This window comes from Pleurodeles waltl, chromosome 2_1, assembly GCF_031143425.1.
Source record: "Pleurodeles waltl isolate 20211129_DDA chromosome 2_1, aPleWal1.hap1.20221129, whole genome shotgun sequence".
In the NCBI taxonomy this organism is placed as follows: domain Eukaryota; kingdom Metazoa; phylum Chordata; class Amphibia; order Caudata; family Salamandridae; genus Pleurodeles; species Pleurodeles waltl.
In genome coordinates this window covers 378971435-378994420 of record NC_090438.1, presented here as the reverse complement: position 1 = coordinate 378994420, position 22986 = coordinate 378971435, and the positions used below count along the sequence as shown (strand labels likewise).

General features: G+C 43.4%; 1 protein-coding gene across 2 annotated transcripts in view; it reads left to right on the top strand.

Annotated features, from left to right (window-relative positions):
• The window catches only part of SRPX2 (sushi repeat containing protein X-linked 2), a 411391-nt gene that overhangs the window by 19964 nt on the left and 368441 nt on the right, over positions 1–22986 (top strand). For both annotated transcript variants that reach the window (XM_069212794.1, XM_069212786.1), the window contains exon 2: positions 20905–21083. In XM_069212794.1, the coding sequence (XP_069068895.1) occupies positions 20981–21083 (103 nt within the window). In that variant the 5' untranslated portion in view covers positions 20905–20980. The remainder of the gene's footprint in view (positions 1–20904; positions 21084–22986) is intronic.

Sequence of the window (22986 nt, the reverse complement as noted above, 5' to 3'; positions counted from 1 at the left end):
GGGTGAGTAGCGCGCTTTACAAGTGACTGATTGATTGATGATTGATTGATTTTATAACAATAGTTGATTCAGATTTTTGTATTTATATATGTGTATTGTATGTTATCCTCAAATGGTTTCTATCAATGTTGAATATTGTGTTTTTGTTATCACCTGAATTTGTTTATACGCCACAAGAATAGATTTAATGATGTTTCAAAGGAATTTTAGAAACTACATGCTAAGTGACGATTGTTTTTGGACAACAATTCTCATTAACTTGGATACCGGACTAGGGAAATGGTAATAATTTTGTTTAATGGGTAGCTCTCAATTTATTTAGGAATTACTCTCCTCTCCCTTGAGGGTACTTTCTTTAAAATAATATAAATTCACCCCGCAGAGAGGGTAGGTTTGTGTGTTCTTTAATTTATTTTTTCTCCCAGACACTCAGAGCTTACCTAGAGAACCCCATGCTTGTTTTGGTCACTGCACAGTTTGTCACTTCCATCTGTGAGCATCACCTGTCCCCAACTGCGTTTTTATAATTTCCTTTTTCCAGCACAGAGGACCACTTGCCCTCTGATGTAAGTGCCTGAATAGTATAATCGTAATTTTCATATTTTTGAATCATACAATTCATTTCTCCTCTGGTCCTTTCCTCGACCTGTGTCTTATAAGTCATCTCTTCACAATTTTAGAATCATTTGTATAGTGGCTTTTACAGATTTTACTTAGATATTGTATTTTGTGGCCCATTTGGAACTTTTTGTACACTTTATAAATGTTTTCTCACTGAGGGCCATTCAAGGCCCATGGCGCATGGCAGAATGTGCCATATCTACAAGATAAGGTGCATTTCTGTCCTCTTCCCCCTGCACTGGCTCACAAATTGCTGTCTTGTGCCAACGCAGCCACCCTTGTGCCATGGGGCAAGGGTGCCTGCGTTGCGGGGATGATTGTTTTTGTGCAGGAAGGTCAACTTCCTGCACAAAAACAATCAAGGGAGGCGATTTCCTCCTTCTATGTGTGCTGCGGAATGCAGCACACAAAGAAAGAGGAAAACAATGGGCAGAAATAATGCTATTTCTCCCTGTTGCGCCACTCTGACGGCACCCCTAGGGAGGTGTAGGCTTTAGATGAATTCCCAGGTTTACTAAACCTTGTAAATAGGGAATGCATCAAAATCCATGGGTGTTGCATGGGAATACCCACCTAACACCCATGAAAATACCTCCCTGGCGCAAAGTGAGGCAACGTAGCCATTTGCTCTGTGTTGCCTTACTCCATATCTTCAAGGCCATGTAAAGTCAAAGTGGCTTTGCGTGGCCATGTAGATACTGGTGCGCGGCATGCGCCGCTGGTGCAGCACAAAAAGTGACGCACCGTTTTTTCCCCTAACTTCCTATTTATGGTTTTCTATTGATTAAGCAAGCACATTATTTCTACAACTTGTAGTATACATACTTATTGCTTGATTCAAATTGTTTTATTACTTTCTTGCTTTAATTCGTAATTTATTCAAAGCACTTTTAAAACGTATTTTTTTGCAATTGTTTAATACAGGAAACATTTTTGGCCTTCAATATACACTGAGCTGGTGCAGCAGTAGTTACTATCAAGAGACTTTCAAGATTCCCGGAACTCTCACAGGGGTTAACAGCATTGGTTTATGGATCAGGCACAAAGTAGGTGCTCCTTTGAGTCTCGTAGCCATGGCAGTTCAGGTGAAATGCCAGTAACAGCGCATGCAAAGGGTGACGGGATCAGTAAATGTAAAGCCAAAGTGTAGCAGTTTTATGTCAACAGTTGGATCCAAACATGATCAAAGACCTCATGGGAACTGTTAAGGTTTGTCACAATCTAGGTCACAACGGGCAAGGGGAGAGAGAAACACAGACACAGGCAGAGGAGAAGAGATGTGGGTGAGCCACATCTTCAGCAGGAATCCACCTCAGTGGATCCTTGACTATTCCCTCCTCTAAGTTGGAGAATAGAGTTATTCTGGTGTGGATGTGGTGGAGAGCTCTGCTTTGAGGTAAAAAATTATCGGCTGGGCAGGACAGCGGTTGCAGTCTCCTTCCTCAACTCACCTTGCAACTCAAACATTCCCACTGTAGGGCGCGGCATAGTTGAACCTAGATTGAAGCTTTCACTTGAATTACTACAGTTTCTCTGCATGTCAGTCAGACTACTACAATCTTTTTTCAAGTCACAGCAGCAACATCTTCTATTTTCCTCAGCCATAAATTATATTTTGTACTCCTCGAAAGGAAACAGCTGTGTTTTCTGCCTTTATTAACTCTTTCTCTGGACAGGTGTTGTTGAGAGTTTTCAGTTGAACGCTGATCTGGGTCAGCTGATATACTGAAACATTGACAGTTGTGCTCAGCACAACTATCCACTCAAAATCAAAGCTGTCCCCAAACATCTGGAGGGAATCAACCATCAGAAGGTGCATCTTTCCTTTATGTGTGCTACATTTTAATGGAATCCAGCTATTCAGAGGTGCACCTTCACTGATTTCCATCGGGGGCATGAGGCCTCCAATATGGCCCATGGCATTGTGTATTGCATCCAATCATCAACAAATTTTGGACTGTTATTCACCTCTTTCTTTTTTAACACAACGGGGCACAGGACATAGGGGATGGGCAGGCAACTCATCTTCTCATTGTGTTGCAGTGGCTTTGCCCTTGGCTGCAGTCCTTTGATCAGGTATTAGGTGATCTATCTTTCAGGCTACCAGTTCAAGTGATGCAACAGATATAATCCAAGGAAAGTGGAGCTCCCTGTTCCACCAAACGGGATGTCAATCTAAACGAGACACTTGCACAATACTGTGGCTGCATCAGGCACAGGAGGGGAGTGAGAACATTGTAGAGGCACATGAAGGGAATCGAAGACAATGGACTTCTGACTACGACAAAAAATGTGAAGCACCCATCAACCAAACAGCTAGATACTTGCGGAGGGGTTGCCATATTTGGATATGCCACTGATCATGTATCCAGTCACTACTCTCTCTCTCTGAGTGAATTAAAAGGTTACAGTCACAACAGACTTCACAGATTAGAACAAGTAGAGACAGGTGGCAATTCCACCACCAGGGTGCAGATAAATGATCTGTCTTGCAGGACTGATCCCCCAAATACTAGTCTTGTCATACCATTGTCATGGGGGTGGTAATCACCTATAATTAAAGAAAGGACTGGTTCACTGAGACACCACACTGTCTAAAATAGTGTATCAATAATTCTGTTGCTGAACGTCAACCAAAACCTGTACCCTCACATTATAAGTAGGCTTAATACTAATTTTGGTGGAAATGGGAGTTTCTGCTTAAATCTGTATTATGACGTATACATTACTGATAGGAAATAAATCTTCCAGACTAAACCTGGAATAAATTACCACAAGAAAGTTCCAGAATTATGGAATACGCTGCAAAAATCTGTGCATTAATGCAGATTTGCGCACGTTATTTCTGATACCATAGAGGTCCTATGAGGGATAAAGTGTGTTCCTCAGTAATTCTGCATTCCAGAATTATCAACACCCCAGTATTGGTAATGCTAGGTGTGGAAGTAGTGTTCCCCAGTTACTGTTGTTGTAATGTTGCACAACCTCTACACGATTCTCCAGCACAGGGAAATATACCTGGTTGACCAAAGTGATGAGATGAGGAGCATGGAGTCACCTGGTGATCACCCCACGAGTTTCAATCATACAGATTGTCTGATGCAACTGAATGACTGAAGAGTTTATTTTGGGAGAATGCAGAATATATATACACATGCTGTTCTTCAGCACCTGGATCAGTTTCACAAAGGCATTCATATTCTGCATCCATGACTTACATGACTGACCATCTGCACATTTCTGGCTGATCATGGTTTGTACATATTTTTGGCTGGTTGGGGACCAAGATGCTTTTTAGACCTGTCAGCTCTTGGCGTGGTTTTCCCTGTCATTTTGGCTTCTGGCCTCCTGTTTTTTTAATCCTGTGCTGAATTTTGTTTCTGCTGGCTTTAGGACTCTGGGCACTTTACCACTGCTGACCAGTGCTAAAGTGCAAGCTCTCTCTGTCTAAACTGGATTGGTGATTGTTTTTTCCATGATTGCCATATTTGACTTATTAGTAAGTCCCTAGTAAAGTGCACTAGGTGTGCCCAGGGCCTGTAAATAAAATGCTTCTATTGGGCTTGCATCACTGATTGTGCCACCCACATAAGTGGCCCTGTAAACATGTCTCAGGCCTACCACTGCAGTGTCTGTGTATGTGGTTTTAAACTGCCAGTTCGACCTGGCAAGTGCACAAACCTTCCCTTTTACTACATGTAAGTCACCCAGTAAGTTTCTCTCAGCTCTGCCTCTTGTTAATGCAGGGTACATCCTTATACCCCCAGTTACATTCTCCCTCCACTATTGCTGTTCAGCATCTAATCTTGCTTCCATCCAAAAACAACATTATTCTATATTGGGGTCTTATATTTGTCCTTCTGTTTTGCATGTACAACTCACTCTCATTCATTCCAAGCTTCATATTGGTCTGGTCTGTGAGCCTCAAATTCTCAAGTATTCTCACATAAAAGGTACCATGTAGGGGATACTGCAGGTACTCTTGATTTGCATAAATCTAATTCCATTGCTTGACCCAGCTACATGTGTGTAGAACAACCTTGGTTGTCACATAATGTGTGGGTGTGCCCTCTGGAGAGTCCTCACACTCACAGATAGATAGTCTCACATCATTGCTAAACAAAGCTCTCAGCTTCTTGAACAATGTCACCTTTACTCTGCGAACAGCACTTCAAAAATTAAATAAACTTCAAGTGGAATAACCAGCATTTCTCAGCAAATCACAATGCAATATGCAAAGACACTAGCACCCAATCTCATCACAACACCACTCTACAGACCACTCACAGCACACTCTGACGTAATGACCAACACCCGCACATCGCACACCCCAACCGACCAATAACAACGTGGCATCCTATGACTTAACTGGCAGCACCATGCAGCAGATCTCACGCAACAGGGTTCAGTTTCGCAATCCAAAAACATAACAATAACTCTTGTCTGTTCAAGTACATAAAATTCAAAATCACTCTTGGAGAAGACTGGGAATAATATCCTACTGATGCTATCACACATGTGAAGTGAATTCTTGACCAGGGGGAAATCACCCTGACTAATGAGGTTTACTCCTGTGTGCAAAAGATCATCTAAACACTGATCCAAACAGTTTCACAAAAGACGTTTAATAAACTCCTTTCTAAAGTGCAGCCAATGGTGCCTCACGATCCAACACTACAAACCTTAACAGACAAGTCACAAATTAATATAAATCACTATTTATACCAGGATTTAGGACTATGACAAGTCTGCATCATCCTACTTATGCTTACACTGCTAGGACACTGCAACCACTTCAGGAACGCTGGAACACTGCCAAATCTCCAAACTGGACCATGGAATCTTGGGGATGTATATTCTAACTGACTCTGGGGTAAATTCTAATTCCCTAAGCCTCAGCGGGAACCATCTTCTGCTATAAGATTATTGCAGTGGGGTTGGAGTTTGCACCATACAGACTCTATGTACAAGCTGCACTCAAGTGGATAGACCTTTAAATTCTGGGCTGATTGAAAAAAAAACAATACATTAATAACAGTGAAGCACATTTGGTCCCACAAGGATGACGGAGAGTAGTAGTTTTACAAACCATGAAGGTTGATTAACAAATGAGTAAAGTTACAAACCCAAATCATTCAATTAGTCATACGTTGATGATCATCATTTAAATGTGTTGATCAGTATAATTCAAAGTGATTCAAATATAGCAAATACAAAGCAAAAATCGAAGAGATGTCATAGAGTCAAACAAAGCAAATTTGGTTTCCCATGAAGGGAAAATTCCCCAATATACTATGGTAAGGGAAATCCGGAAAATTTGTGAGAGACTTCAAGCAGAAGGTGTCAATAAGTAAAGACTCTAAAAGACAGAATCAACTGAAGATTCAGTTAAGTAAGTGAAAATGGATTTGTTTAGGAGTCTAACTCTTCGAGCAGGAGCAAATAAGACATCTAGTCTCAGGAGAGTTCAAAGCATAATCTGAATCTAACTAGCTCAGTAATGCATAATTAAAACATACAACATTCAACAAGATGCAACACTACCCATGGTTGTCAAGGAGATGCAAATTATCAGAATTACACATTTTAAGATAAAACATTTGCAGTCTTCTTCTGAGGCAATCGCACAACGGAAGTTTTCAGCTGCAAAACCTTCAAACGATAACTTGTGGCAGGATAATACTTTCAGGTTGTCCTAGTCAGGTTGTCCCAGGCATATGTGTGAACATTCAATAGTCACTCTTTATGGAATGCATTTGGATAAGCAGTTCTCAGAGAAACCAAAACATTGTACCAGTCTAACTAGCTCAAACTACTGCAGCTTCACGTTTGACATGAGAGAAAGAGAGAAAGAGCACAACAGCCAAAAATTAATTTTCATGTTAGCGCGAGTCATATAAACCGCATTAACTATGGCTAACCTATCATAAACACATAAAAGCTATGGTCAGCCTTAACATTAAAATCACTCTTGATATATGTGAATATGATTTGCAGATTATAATGTATATGTTCTGCAAATGAAAAATTATGAGAGATCGTCACCACCGGCCTGAATAAGTGAATTTAGGCAAAAAGTCTTTGTCTGATTAAATCTTCGGATCGTAGTACAGAGCAGTGGTTCCCAAATATTTAAGAGCCACAGCCCTAATGGACAAGAGGTGATTTTTTAATGTAAATAAAGCTTTGAGTGGTTGCACACTGATATTTACAGCGATTTATTTTCCATTAAAATGGACAGTAAATTTGCGCACACATACAAGTTTTATGATAAAACAATACTGTATACGAAAATTATGATATGTGGAAATCAGGCTTCAATTAATTTTTATCATTTGCCCATGACCTTGTAAAAGTGTCTTGATTTGTTTTTATCCTATTCAAATCTTTGTTTCCATCACGCTTCAAAATTGTAAATAAAATTGCTTCATTTTTGCTTTCCGAACTGCTGAATGTGTACAATTTATTTACAGGTTTTTGCATTTTCTTGTGTGTTACAAAAAAATACATCCTACAGCTTTTCTTCTAATACTCTCTGTACCCCTGCAAGAAAGTCCTATAATTCACTTTACTTTTCTTTCTATTACTAAGAAGTGAGAGGAGTTGGTAAACATCAATCCCCATGTAAAAAAATAAAAACATAAGCAGTCATTTGTCAGAAGACATAGCATAGCATTTAACCACTGTCACTGAAGTGCAGCAAATGTGACAAGATAAGTAAAGATTTAACAGCATCTTTGTTAGACTTGGCATCCTTGGCGTGGTCTCCCCTAACTTTTTGCCTTTGTTTCCCAGGCTGTTGATGTGTGCTGGACTCTGTTTTTGCTGTTTTTGTTTCTCTGGGCACTTTACCATGCTATCCAGTGCTAAAGTGGTAGTGCTCCTATGTAAAATGTAGGTGTAATTGGATTTCCATGATTGGCATATCTGATTTACTGGTAGGTCCCTAGTACAGTGCACGAGAGGTGCCCAGGGCCTGTAAATCAAATTTTACTAGTGGGCCTGCAGCACTGGTTGTGCCACCCACATTAGTAGCTCTGTAAACATGGCTCAGACCTGCCACTGCAGTGTCTGTCTGTGCAGATTTAACCTGCCAATTCCCACTTGCCAGGCCTAAACCTTCCCTTTTCTTACATGTAAGACACCCCTAAGGTAGGCCCTAGGTAGCCCCATGGGCAGGGTGCAGTGAATGTTTAAGGTAGGACATATATTAATGTGGTTTATATATCCTGACAGTGAAATACTGCCAAATTTGTTCACTGTTGCAAGGCTTATCTCTCTTATTGGTTAACATGGGGGCTGCCTTTAAAAATGATTAAAGCGTAGATTCCCTTTGGGAGCAGATAGACGTGGAGTTTGGGGTCTCTGAGCTCACAATTTAAAAATACATATTTTAGTAAAGTTTGTTTTGAGATTGTTTGTTTGAAAATGCCACTTTTAGAAAGTGGGCATTTTCTTGCTTAAACCATTCTGTGACTCTGTCTGTTTGTGAATTCACTGTCAGGGTTTGTTTGATAGTTGGGCTGTTTGCACCTCTCTCTAGACAGTGACACAAAGGGAGCTTGGGTGTAGCCTGCATATCCTGATGAGCCATCTGTGCTAGGAGGGAGAGAAGGAGCCTTCACTTACACCTTAAAGGGCAATGCCTGCTCTCACACAGTGCAGTCTCCAACCCCCTGCTGTGTGTCTGGGGCCTGGCCTGGGCAAGGCAGGATCTCACCAACAAGAGAGACTTTCCTTTGAAGTAGCCCATTAAGAGCTCCACCAGGAAGGAGGTGCTGCAAAAGGCACTGAGGGCCTGGGTGGCAGCCAAGGAAGTTGAGGGGTACATAGAAGGTGAGGAGGAGGTGCAGAGTTTTCACAATGGTATTGTTGAGGGGGGGGCTGTTCTGTCTGGGTGGAGGATCTCCAGGGCAGGTAGCAGTGTCTCATCTAAAGGTCTGACTCCTGAAGAGTTGCAGGACAGACAGGCAGAGAGGGCTCACCAGTTGGAGTTGGAGAAAATGAGGATGGCCATAGAGGAGAAAAGCTTATTGTTGGCTCACAAGCTCAGCTTGAGGGAGCTGGATCAGAGGAGCCAGTCTAGCAGGGATGGTGTCAGCAACATCACAGTGCAGCCTGAGAGGAGGGTGCACATTTCTAAGTGTGAAGGATTACAAAAGGGTGGATGACATATTGTTGTGGTTTAAGGGGCATGAGTCTGCTCTCCATATGAATCTGGTCCCTGAAGCTCATTGGGAGGGGGGTAAGGAGGTGGGGGAGCACTTTGAGGTAGAGGGAAGGAATACTCTGACATCCTTAGGGGATCCCCAGGGACTCACTTACCCTTTCATGAAGGATGCCCTGATCACTAGGTATGGTCTCACCCCTGATCAGTATAAGGACAAGTTTAGGTCCTATAAGAAGAAGGAATCCCAAACATGGTTGGAATGTGTTGATTCATTCTGCAGGTCAGTGGATGGTTGGGTGAAGGGTAGTAAGGTGACAACGTATGAGGGGCTTTACAATCTGATTGGGAGCACTCGTACAATTTATGTTTTCCAGAGCTGAGCCAGCACCTGATTGACAGCAAGCTGACTGACCGCCAGGAAGCTTGCGCAGGAAGTGGACCGCTGGGAGAGCACTAGGCTCCACAAGAGGTATGGGGGGACCACACGAAGGGTGGACAGGGTCCCTCTCAGAAGATAGGGGGGGAATAAGGGTAAACAGGGGGAGTTCTCCAAAGGGTCCCAATCTGATTCCCAGGGTAAGGATTCCCAGCCCCCCCAGTGAAAAGAAGCCATGGTTCTCCAAAGGGAAACTTGTGGCAGGGGGTCCCCCACGTAAGTGCTATGCATGTGACCAAGTGGGTCATGTGAGGGGGGACCCCAAATGCCCCAAGAGTAGGTTATATGTCGGAACCACGGGTGCGCACCCGTGGCTCAACAAGGTGGTCGGAACAAGGACCTCATCCTAACCACTAATGCCTTTACCACAAATGCGCTTACAACGATTTTACCGTTGTAAACGCATTCCTGGTAAAGGCATTAGCAATCAGCATGCACGATCCAGCATGCTTCCCCGCTAGCCCGCCAACCCCAAAAATTACCACGACCCCCCATCCCCACAACAACCCCAACCGCCACCCCCAAAATTACCAGAACCCCAACCCCCTTCCCTAAAACCTAAACCACCCCTGCCCCCACCCCTTAAACCTAAACCCTGACCCCCCCAAACCCAAATCACCCCCAGCCCCCCACCCCACAAACTAAAAATACCCCGAGTCCCCACCCCGCCCCTAAAACCCAAACACCCCAACCCACAACCCACCCCTTAAACCTAAACCCTGACGCCCCCAAACCCTGACCCCTTCCCCTAAACCCTAATCACTCGCAGCCCCCACCCCACCCCAAAAACTAAAAATAACCCTAGTCCCCACCCCACCTCTAAAACATAAACACCCCAACCCACCCCTTAAACCTAAACCTTGCCCCCCCTTAACCCTAATCACCCCGAGCCCCCTAACCCCCCACCCCCATCCAAAAAACAGCCCCAGTCCGAACCCAACTTACCTCCTCCTTCACCACGTCCACTCCGACTCCCTTCATCTGTACCTTAACCACGCATGTACGTTGTTCAGACATGCTTGGTTAAGGTACCAAAACCAGGAAGCCGTGGAAAACGAAAGCGTTGTTTCACTTTTGTTTTTCACAACTTCGTGGTTCCGGACTCGTTCTTCCGGGTGTTTCCCCCAAGAGTACACCGGCACCCACTGGTGTGCAGTCCCAGGGTTTAAATAGTGTAGCGCTTGGGGAGGAGTTGGTTCCAGGTGGGTGGGAGCTAGCTGAGATGACTCTTGTCTCACTAGGGGACAGTGAGATGGTCTAGAGAACCCTAGTGCCTGAGAACACTAAGAAGTACAGGCAGTGGGTGACCATCAATGGACAGAGGGTGGAGGCTCAGAGAGACACAGGAGCCAGTGTGACTACAGTGAGGAGTCAGCTGGTGTCTGAAGAGCAGATAGATCCCCAGGTACTTTGCCAAGTAGTTGCGGTAGACAACTCAAAGCACCTGTGTAGAGTGGCCCAGGTTCCCTTTGAATGGGGGGGTCTCAGGTTCCTTGAAGGTAGCTGTGAGTCCAACCATGCCTGTAGATTGTTTGCTTGGCAACGACCTGGAGAATTCCCCTTGGAAGGAGGTGGAATACAGGTCACACTTGGAGATGTTGGGTCTACCTGGGTGGGTATGCGTATCCACCAGGTCTATGGCAGCCCGTCTGGGTGATCAGGTGACCCTGGAGCCTGAAAGAGTGGCCCAGGTGTGTGCCAGAAGGAGGAAGGGCAAGGGGTGTGGGAAACCGGCCCCAGAAGTTCCCACAGTCCAGGAGGAGGCTGAACCTGAGGGGGAGGCCCTGGAGCCTACAGGGGAACAGGTGGCCGAACTGGGTTAGGTCCCTGAGTTGTCAAAGTGGCAGCAAGAAGGAGAGCCCACCAGGGAAGCATTCTGTGAGACACAGAAGCCATGCCCTAATCTGGAGGGTTTGCGGGAGCAGGCTGCGACCAGGCATCTGGCAAGGAGCCTGAATCACATTTGATTTGCTGGGAGAATGGCCTCCTATATAGTGAACCTACGATTCCTGATCCTGGGTCAGCCAATGTGCTGGTGGTACCCAGTGCTTCAGAGCTTTCCTACTGGGTCTGGCTCATGATGGGCCTTTAGCTTGTCATTTGGGGCAGGACAAGACCTTTGAGCGACTTGTCACCCACTTCTATTGGCCACAAATGCGCAGGCACTTTGATGCTCTTTGTAGGTCTTGGACAATTTGTCAGGCAAGTGGCAAGAGTGGGTGGAAATGTAAAGCTCCGCTCCAACCGTTTCCTGTTGTTAGTACCCCCTTTGAAAGGGTTGGTATTGCTATGGTGGGGACTCTGGATCCCAAGACAGCTATGGGCAAAAGGTTTATCCTGGTCTTGGCGGACCATGCCACCCGGTATCCAGAAGCCATTCCTTTAGGATCAATCACTGCCCCTGTGAGGGGCCGTGCCTTAATGGGAGTTTTTACCTGCAAGGTGTTCCCCAAGGAAGGGGTGTCCGATAGGGGTACCAACTTCATATCAGCATATGTGAAGGGTCTGTGGAAAGTGTGTGGGGTAACCTACAAGTTCACCACACCTTACCACCCCCAAAGCAATGGTCTGGTTGAGAGATTCAATCGCACCTTGAAAAGCATGATCATGGGCCTGTCAGAGCCCTTGAGGCGAAAGTGGGACGTCCTCTTGCCATGCCTTCTGTTCGCTTACTGGGAGGTGCCTCAAAAGGGACTTGGCTTTAGTCCTTTTAAGCTGATCTATGGCCACTCTATGAGGGGACCTTTGAGTCTGGTAAAGGAGGCTTTGGAAAAAGCTCCTAGTAAACCCCCCCAGGATGCATTCAGTTACACGCTGACTCTAAGAAACCAGACTGCCCGCTTCAGGAGTCTCGTGCAGGAGAACCTAGAAGCAAGCCAGGAGGATATGAAACGCTGGTATGACCAGAATGCCACTCTGGTCGAGTTTCAACCTGGTCAGAAAGTGTGGGTGATGGCACCAGTGGAGCCTAGAGCGCTCCAGGACAAGTGGACTGGGCCATTTTAGGTGGTGGAGGGCAAGAGTGAAGTCACCAACCTGGTGGACTTGCAGACTCCCAGGAACCCTTTAAGGGTCCTGCATGTTAACCGGCTCCAGCCACACTTTGAGCTAACAGAGTTGTCCATACTCCTAGCGACAGATGACGGGGTAGAGGAGGAAAGTGAGCCTCTTCCTGACCTGTCTGCAGGAGAGAAAGATGGGTCTGTGGACGGAGTGAACCTCTCCCCCTCCCTGACTGCAGAGCAGCAGAGGGACTGTCACTAAGTGTTGGGACAGCTCGCCTCACTGTTCTCCTTGATCCCAGGGGGTCACACACTTGTGCAAACATGATGTGGACATTGGGGACAGTACCCCCATTAAACAAAAGGTTTACAGGGTGACTGACAAGGTCAGGGCTAGCATCAAGGATGAGGTATCCAAGATGTTAACCCTAGGGGTTATTGAGCATTCCAGCAGTCCTTGGCCAGCTCTGTGGTTTTGGTCCCAAAGGCTGCTGCTCCTGGTGCCACCCTAGAACTCCGGTTCTGCGTGGGCTACCGGGGTCTCAATGGAGTTAATAAAACTGACACGCACCCCATCCCCCGAGGTGATGAGCTCATAGATCGGTTGGGAGCTGCCAGATACCTCAGCACGTTTCATTTAATTTCTGAGGTACTGGCAGATTGCCTTGACTGAGGGGGCCAAGGAAAGGTCTGCATTTTCTACCCCAAATAGGCACTTTCAGTCGGAGCTGATGCCATTTTGGATGAAAAATGCCCCTGCCACCTTTCAGAGGTTGGTCAACCAGTTGTTGGCTGGGTTGGATGAGTTCAGTGCCGCCTACCTGGATGACATTACTGTCTTCAGTTCCACATGGGAGGATCATTTGCAGCACCTCTGCAAAGAGTTGAAGAGCTGAGGAGAAGTGTTGCCCTGCGTGTGACTGTGCTTTGTGGAGCTATCTTGCAGTTGCTGCTTCTGCCTGTGCAAGGGGACAAAGACTGGACTTTGTTGTGCATTCCTACTTATGAAGAAATCTCCAAGGGCTTGTCCTGAGCTTGCCTGCTGTTGTTGAAGTCTCAGGGCCATCAAAGACTTCTCCTGCCAGCACCTGGACTCTCTGCTTAGACTCCTGCCCTGCCAAGTGGTGCCCTATCCAGTTCCTGGGGCCTTAGAAGGTGAAGCTGGCAGACCAAGACTGAAAATCCACGCACAGACCTCTGTTCCGACGAACTCTAGAAGAGACGGCTGAAAAAATACGCGCCACCAGCTTCACGGCAGAAATCGACGCTCCACCTGCATCGCGGGTGGAAGATCGACGCACGCAACTGGAGAAACGACACGCAACACCCGCTGACAGAGGCTGATAATGTCGCAACCCACATAGCACGGTTTTGTTGATACCATGCAGCAGGAAACCTCACTCGGCACGGAAAAATGACGCAAAGCCTGCCCGGACCCGAGTGCTTGCCCGGATCGACGCATCGCTCTCCTGCGGAGAGGAAAAACGACGCATGCAGACCCGACCGGAGGAGTAGAATAACGCACTGACTCGCTTGCAGGTGAGAAATTGATGCTTCGCTAGCCTTTTCCGACACTCGTGGGTGTTATTTTAACGCTACCCAGGTACTTTCCAACGCTAACAGTGTTTTTAATGTTTTCTCAAGGATTTAAGACTCTTTTTGCTTTTTAAATCCTAACTTGACTTGTGTATGTTGGATTTTTGTCATTTTGGTCTTGTTAAGTATTTATTATTTTTCTAAACCTGTGTTGTGCCATTTTGTAGTGTTTTCACTGGGTTACTCTGTGTGTTGGTACAAATACTTTACACATAGACTCTGAAGTTAAGCCTGCCTGCTCATGCCAAGCTACCAAGGGGGTGAGCGGGGGTTAGCTGAGGGTGATTCTCCTTTACACTGACTAGAGGTTCCTTGCTTGGACAGGGGGTAACCTGACTGCCAACCAAAGACCCCATTTCTAACAATCTTAATGTATTGCTTGGCAATCATGAAACACCAAAAATCTGACCCACAGTTCGGGAAACACTGTTTTAATGTGTATCTTTGGCTTGTTTGTGATCCAGCAAATATTTGACTTCATCACAAACTCAATGATTTTGCAACATTCTTGGAAAGAATGAAATAGATTAAATAGACTGGCAAGTGCCCAGCGAGATTACCTTCAAATGTTTTCTAGAAAATATTTATAAACCCCTCATATCAGTCTCTGCCCCTTCCCTCAAAATGTAGTGCTTCAGTTCAAAGAACATGAGTCATATCAGATAACATGAGTACTGCAGGTTCTAATTTTAGAAAACCAACCTTTCCACAGTTTAGGGTTGAATAGTGTCTTAATAGTCAAATAGCTGTTGAGTCAGCACTATTTCATCACCTTAAATAATGGTTAATGGTTGCTTGTCATAAGAACCAGGGCTGGCTTTAGGGCGGTGCGGCCGCACCGGGTACTGACCTCAGTGGGGCGCTGTGTTTAGCAATAACTTCCGAAACTTGCGATTTAAAAACGCCTGCTGGAAAGTTTCTTGTGCGTCCAGCCTTCAGGAAGCAATTAAAATGTAAAGAACCCTCTTGTGATTAATGTTTTTGATAGAGAGAGATCGGAGGGTTGTCTAGCAGCAGCTTTGATTCACCATCAAGTAGCGTGGAGGGTTAATGTACCTGCTGCAAAGAACAGAATTATATTTTAAGAGGATAGTTGAGTGGATTAGTAAAGCCAGCCTTTAAAGCAAATGAATGTATGTGAAAGGGGGGCTATGGAGAGATGAGGGGCACATTTGCAGGTATAAGTGAGGGAATCTGAGGAGGCGGTCATAGGGTGGAGGGGTGCCAAAAAAAGGCTGTTGCACAGGGTACCACCGCACTAAAACCGGCCCTGATAAGAACTTTAAAGGCAAGTGATGCTTTTGGCTGGTAATGTAGCAGTATTTGTTGATATATCTAATCTAAACAACATACTACAAAAGATTAATATACATGAATCAACGTAACAGCACAATTAAAACATAACAGGGCACAAAACACCAAACTAGTCAGAACATAACACAATGCAGCAACCGCCTTGTAAAACAACAAATCATATTACAATAATACACCACAAAATACAGCAGCGCAAGAAGAACAGAACACATCACTACTGCAACAAAATACTAAACAAAAATGTGGACAAACATTATTTTCCCACATTACCACCTCCAGAAACCTGCTTTAGTAATACAGTGGTAAAATCTCAAACTTAACGTGTCACCAAGAGCATGACCATTAAAAATTGTTTGCAATACTGTCCATGTCTTTTGGTCACTTAGAAACCTGGATGACTTCTAGAAAATAAATAGTTTGAGTGTTTTAAATTAGTTCGACAGAACATATTATGGAATCATTACTAAGAGCTTACCCTTTTCTCTAGAGTATATATAATAGAAAGCAATGCCCCAATTAAATTCATAGTATCCACAACAAAAAAAGCAAACATTTTGGGCAAAACTGTTTTCTTACAAATATAATGCAGGGATGTCAATATTTCTAAACTTTAATAATTCAATTCCTTGGACTTGCTCAACTTGGAGGAAATGCATATCAATGCATCTTGTGGTGCATCATTTAAGACATCTAATATAATATCCCAGAGAACCACAATAGATTAATTTGTTGAAAATACGTTTTTGATGACATTGATAACTTTTTTACTTGCAAAAGAGTATCATAACACGAAATGCCACCAACCCCAAATGCCTTCTGTGTCTTATCATTTGGCAAAAAGGACATTGCCCAATCCTCATCCAGCTCTTAGAAATGCAGATGTGCCATCACGGCAGGGTGCGAAAGATGGGCTCCAGGTGTGGCAAAATAGATGCTTACCCTGGACGGGAAGAAGGCACAAGGGGAGTGATGAGCACAGTCCACTTAGCTTGGTACGTCTCACCAGCCCTAACCCCAAAATGAGAGCATGTTACACATCTAAAGAGGGTTTGAATGATTTATGTTACCCTACTAGGGTAAAGGGGGCCCAAACCTGACATGGGTGGACTTCTCAATGATTTGCTTTATATTTCTGTCCTTGGTCAAGACTAGCACAAGCTGTGCCTTGCATTATTCATTTGAAGAAGTGATGTAGATCTTGAAATGAAACTGGGCACTAAGCCTTTGTTGTTTTTTTAAGAGTTCCATGACAAGGTAGGAGTGCCTTGACATGACTTTGACATCCACTAGTGGATTTTTCTCTTCCTCCTCAGAAACTGGCCTTCCGTCCACTCAACGAGGAAATGAGATCAGAGAAAGAAACCTAGTAGGCTTATCTCCAAAACAATTTTAAATTTCAGTTTAGGTTGATACCACATCTGTACCAATTCAAGTAAGACAAGAGATTCACTGTTACAAGGGAACCATCTCACTTGAGTTCTGGGCTCGTTCTAAGGGGACCTGCAGAGACCCAGCTCTACTGATAATGTTCCACACTCAAGTCTTTGATTCTTTTTGTTGCACTGTTATCCCCATGTGGAGAACAATAACCTTTTGTGTCTAGAGTGGACTCATTGACTCTTCAAATCCCGTCAGTCTGGAAGCCAGCAAACTTCTGCCCTTAGATCGAGAATTCATAACCTGCAACTGCGATTTCAGAATGTGATTTTGAGTGTATACAATCTACTTTCAGCTATTGTTCGTTAATAATGATATTAATAATTTGTTTTAATATATATCTCTTCATGCCACACTTCCTGTGTCTCTAAGCACATTATATAACAGGTATTACTATTACCATTTTAATGATACCCAACTTACCAAAGGGTAGAAGGCTGAGTTAACTCTGCCATGACTCGTACTTCGTGCCCTGCTGATTGCTGTGTGTTTCAATAATGAATGTTCAGTTCAATGAGGCACCCTATTAGCTACTGAGAGCTTGCTTTTGCCTTTTTTTTAGCCCCATATTGAGAGGCTGAGTTAGTTCACTGGAAGAACAGGGACAAGAGATCTCTGTAGTGTGATTTCTAATCTCCCCTAACGGGGACAAATGCAAACTCCTCAACTCTACTCTACTAGTTGAACAGTTATACTTGTTGAACTGTTGCTCAAGGACAGTGAACTCTTAAAAACTCTCTTTAAAGTAGATTCATCCCACTGTATGAACTCCTAATCTTCTCTGGTCCTGTTGTGGTCATTTAGCATAGAGGTTGGCGAGGGGACTCCTATTTCTGTATGGCCAACACTAAAGCACCTGCCACCTTGTACAGGAGTATTTGCACATTCAGTAAGCTTAATAAAAAAATATGAACTTAAGCGAGGCATAGGACATACAAGAGGTTTATCCTTTGTGATTACAAATTAGAGGTGTCTTTTTCAGGAGCAAGCATAAACTAGCATAAACAGGTTTACAATATCTTAACAATTCTTGAATAATACATTCTGTACCAAAATGTGTATGTCTATTTTAACTACCCAGTCAAATAGTCCCCCTGATCGTGACATTGACAAGCACAACCCCAGAAAGACAATCGGGCATATTTTATTGCTTTAAAGGTAAAGCAGCATACAAACCAGGGCTATAGCAATGGATTTTAGAGACATGAAGAAAGTATATTTATTGTCTGTCTAATTCTATGATTTAGGGCCTGATTTAGAACTCGGTGGATGATTGATTTTCTGTCCGCTTAAATCTAAATCTCGTAGGATAGAATGGGATTTAGATTTCGGTAAACCGTCTGCTGAGTTCTAAATTAGAGCCTTAGCCAGGTCTTAGGGCATCTGAGTATGTGTTTAATTAAAAGAAATGGTTATTCAAAAAGTTATTTTCACTCAGGACATATGCTTGATGTTGTGTATTCTTGGGTCACTTCTTTTTCCTGAAGGCACAGAGCCATCATTTCCAGTTATTTGCTGTTTAAATACCTTTCTGAGGTGGATAGTCACGGCCTAGCACTCTCCCCGGTGGTGCTTGGCAGTATCATATGCCCCGTAAATTTAGAAATACTTTTCAGCAAACGTGCACTTTATAGCCTAATTTACTGAGACATTGGTTAAAAAGCTATAGTTTTTACAGTCAGTTGAAATAATGTGGGTATGCAATTTAACATGGCCTCCTTTTGAAAATAAAATTATCAATCGTCTGGTGGGCTAATCTCAGTCTGTCATAAAACAAATTATCCTACCACTATGTTGAGTGTTATATAGATGCTTTCTAGATTTGGGAATTATAGTTATCAGATTTGTTTCAACAGATTGGATTTTCATGTCTGTTGATTGTGGCAGATATGTTTTAATTCATTTTGGCAATTTGAAGCTGTAATTATTATATTATACTTTTAATCATCCACAATAAAAAATATGACTGATTATAAACTATCTGCCTTCACATCTTTTTCACTCTTCCCTTCCCTATCCTATCATTCAAATGAATATTCTTTGTTGGTTGAGAATATGAAGCTACACAAATCTCACAGTCTCAAGGTCCAACATTGTTTTTTTTGTCCCAAATGCCATCTTGTCATTTTTTAAACTACACTAGCGATTCCAAACTACAGGTTTTTATTTGAGCAAAATTGAGCAAATGCAGCAATTCTGTCCCTAGGTAACTGGTTGCCATTTTTAGAAGTACTCTAATTGCTACAAATAAAAAAAGAAAAATACTACATCACATTCCATTAGGATTTCAGTCGAAGAGCATAGAGGGAAAGGATTAAATGGTAAGTCTGTGGCTCTCATGTGAATTTCTGAATCACCAGACTTTGAGAGGCAAGAAAAGGAAGCTTTACAAAACTGAGCAATGGGGAGATAGGAAGCTAGACACAGCAGAATGGGGGCTTCCAGGTTACAGTGCACTTCTGGGTCAATAGTGGCGCAGCATATTTATCCGCCCTACACACAAGTCTCTTCACCTTGCAATGACTCGAAGTTGTTTTGGGAGGAGATGTGGCTGTCAACTTTGAAACTGGAGAACCAGGTTTAAATCCTGGTCTTGGGTCAGCATTCTGTGATTCTGGACAAATCACTTAACTACCCCATGGTTCTCATATAATGTAAAGTACTCAAATGCCCTTGTGCCACGTTAAAACTACAGAAATGCAACCTATGGGATGTGTGAGGTAACCAACCTGCCAGGTGTGGGACATCAACATCAGAAATCAACCCTATGGCTCTGTGAATGGAACCTTAGCACCATGACAAGAGTCCCAGTATGACTCCAACTCGTTGCCATAGATTACTAGGTTCTGCTTTTAACCAGTCACTCTACTCCGTGGTAAACATCTAATATTTCACCAGATTCTCAGGACTATCTGATACTCACTTTACAGGCTCAATTGATAAGCTCTTAGTAAAACAAGAGGAGAGAGAAGATTATTTTTGTAAAATGGTTAGAGCTTGGCACTCTAATATTGTTAAACCAGAAATTTTTCTTTGGGATCAGAACAGTGTAAAAACCAGACCTTTATGTGGAGACATATTAAATTGTATTCTAGGTAAAGAAATAGTAAGATATACGAATTGTTTAGGAGTCTGTTGATTAGAAATGGTCAAATAGAGCTGTCAAGAAGATGGAAGACATCACACCACAGTTCTTGGCTTTGTGGAAAAGCATTTGGTGGGCTCAGTTACCAAAGGTATTATGGATTGAATGCTTTAACATCATACACCATACTGAGACTGTATAGTCACCACATGCTTCAGTAGGGCTCTCCATAATCTGTTTGGTCTTCCTAATTTTTCTTTCCAAGCACAGACTCTCCACCAAATTGCAGTGCTCTGTTTTGCCAAGTTCAATTGCTCAATACAGTAACAAACCCAACTTTTCTGACATGGTTCACTTGGTCAAAAATGTATTTGGGCCTTATGCATTTAAGGATCCAAGACATTCTAAATTCACAGGTTTGTTTCAGTAATCTCATAAATTATTTTTTCTATTTGTTTCAGACACCTTCTTGGTTAAGATCTTGCTACACACCAGCCAATCTTCCTCTCACTACTTCCCTCTTAGACACTGTTTCGAAGGCCTGAGGAGACCTGCCATTACCATGCATGCAGCACACAGTTGTTCCTCCCATGGAGCAGATTTATACATTTGAGTGAATTCCAGAATCTGCAGAAATTTGGGCCCTTTACACAAGTGTTCAGTTGTTTCAGTCAAAGCATCATCATATCAAAACTGCTATTAAAATTCAAATGTGTACAGTTGCATCCTTTAGTATGAGGTGTCAATACCACACTTTTTTCTCTAGCTGTTGGAGAGCTTTTTGTCCAGGTTGGTGTATCACTTACAACTGGCAGAAACAATAGTCTGGTTTCTCGAACGCTTGATCTGTCACTTGATGTTTCCAGTCTTGGGCCTGATAGATTCCTTACTTCGGATCAGGATCTGTTTTCCTGCTGCTATGGATCTGGGATTCTGTGAGGATGGAAGGTGGAAAGCAAGATAGCCTAGTACAAGAACAATATTTACACCAACATGAGACCTCGTTTTTAAATGCACGCTGCCATTCACATCAGCGGGAAGAATTCCCTACACTCTGTGTCACAATGTTTGAGCAAAATATGGTGGTTTAGTATGCTTGTACAAAACACATGTACATTTTCAGGTAGTCAAGCAACGAAAGATAGCATGAGTTTCAGAAACGTTTTCAGCTTTACTTTATATTAGGTGAGTAAGAATCACTGCAGGTTGATCCAAGTGCTAATGTTTTGTGCATTATTTCTAGGTTTCTTCCCGTCTTGCCTGCTGTCTCTTAAAGTTATTTCATTTCAACATTCAAAGGAGGCACAACCTTCCAGATAATGCAGGCACTTTCAGCAAACCCTCTGTCTCTGAAGATGGGTCTGTCAACAGCCCTTTTACTGCTCCTCTTTGCAAGTCTTGCATCACCATTGGCTTATGAAGGTAAGTGTGCTCCTCTGCTCTGTCCTTGCCTTGAATGTCAGTTACTATTGGTCTTTATTGTTGTATGAAGAACATGTCATCTGAACTGCCTGGTTCACTTATTATTCTGTCCTGAGAAGAGAGGAAGAAAACAGGCAGATCCTTCTAACATCCCAATAAGTGACTGTTGAAATAAAGCATTGTGTTACCGATCCTGTGCTCAAAGTAGAGCAAATATGGTAAGACGTTTGCAAAAATGATCCTCTGAGTGAAAAAATAACAAGATTGGTAGAGATTTGTGGTGGTCCAGGGGGATGCTGTGACACCAACAAGTAAAACTAAAATGAGAATGTAAAAGAAAAGGAAGGTAGAAGAGAAACAAAATATTTCTATATGAGTGAGTGATAAGCAACTAGAAAGGGATATAATGCTGAGGTAAGGAGTGTAGAGAATCATGGATTACATTACTTGCTCAACAGAAAAGATAAATAATATATTTCAGCACATAATCTTAGAACACTTTCATTCTGAAGATTCATTGGTTTGGAATTGGAAAGCAAGAAGTCTATCTCCTCTTACAAACGTGTTTTTCCATTTTGTTTCAAGATGTTACACCCACGTGAAAACATTTCACCTCTTTCATAATGGTGCAGGTACTCTGCTGTGTGTATTTTATTCACTCTAGGCTACTCATAAATTGTGTGAGGTGACTATTGTTCTACTTTCTATTATTCAGTGAAACATAATGCTTATGTGTTGCTTTCATCTGCTGCACTGTACATATTACAGTTAACTTATTATATTATTTGGAGCAGGTAGGTAGTTGAGTTTGGTGTCAAAAGAATTAGATAAAATCAGATTTTTAAGTCCCAATTCTGAAAATGATACTTTTAGAAAGTTTAAATGTGTTTATCCTAACCATTTGGGGCCTTCAGTCTGTTGCCTGGGCCACATGACTAGGAGTAGCTAGCAGTTTGCTTTATTATATTGCTCCCTGACAGTGAGACAAAGAAGCATAGGTGTTGAGGGGGGAGATGTCACGTACCACACTTGCACATCATAAAGGCTCTGCCTGAGCACACTCACATAGGGTTTGGCACTATTCTATTGTGACCCCAGACAATCTAGGGACAGGATGGGAAGGCAGGAAATTCCAAACACCTCTGGGGTGGAAAACTCCAGGACCTTCTCAATCTTCAGAGTAAGCATCAGGTATAGCAATTGAACCCCCCAACCCTACTCTAAAGTACACCTCTGGACCTGTGGAAGACTCAGAAGGACTGCTGTGCTGCTTCCCTGCTGCCTGAATGAAAGGACTGGACCTGCATTTTGAACCCAGGACCGCCAAAGTGACTCCAGGTGCTAGTTGCCTGGCTTCCTGATCACAGCATCAGGAACAGAAAAGGCTGCAGCTTGAATCCAGCACCTGAACCGTGTCTTCCTCCCTCCCCCCAAGTGATGCAACCCCAGTCCTGCACTCTTGAAAAGGGCCTGAAGGTGTTCTGTCAGTACGGTTGGGGTCCTGCGAGCAGAAACGATGCAGCGCAACACATCTCCCTGCAGCCACTTCAAACTGCTGCATCCCCGACGCAGGCCTCGCAGCTAAAAATTTCCCAAGAAGTGCTGCTGCACGACGCATCCTCAACAGAGGCCTTTGCATTGCAAACCCCTCTTTGACAGCATCCTTGACGACGATGCAGGACTCTGCATCGCAGCCCAGCAGCTTCTTCAGAACTGCCGGTGTGCAACTCATCTTTGACGAGGAATTTCACAATGCTCCACAAACCAGGATTTAAAGTACTTTTGTTCAGCTGGCCAATCTAGGTCCCTGTATCCAGCCCACTGTCTATCATAGTATGCCTAAACATGTGACTTTGACCTGGTCCAGTGCAATCAGATAACCACATTTGGCAATGTGCTTCTA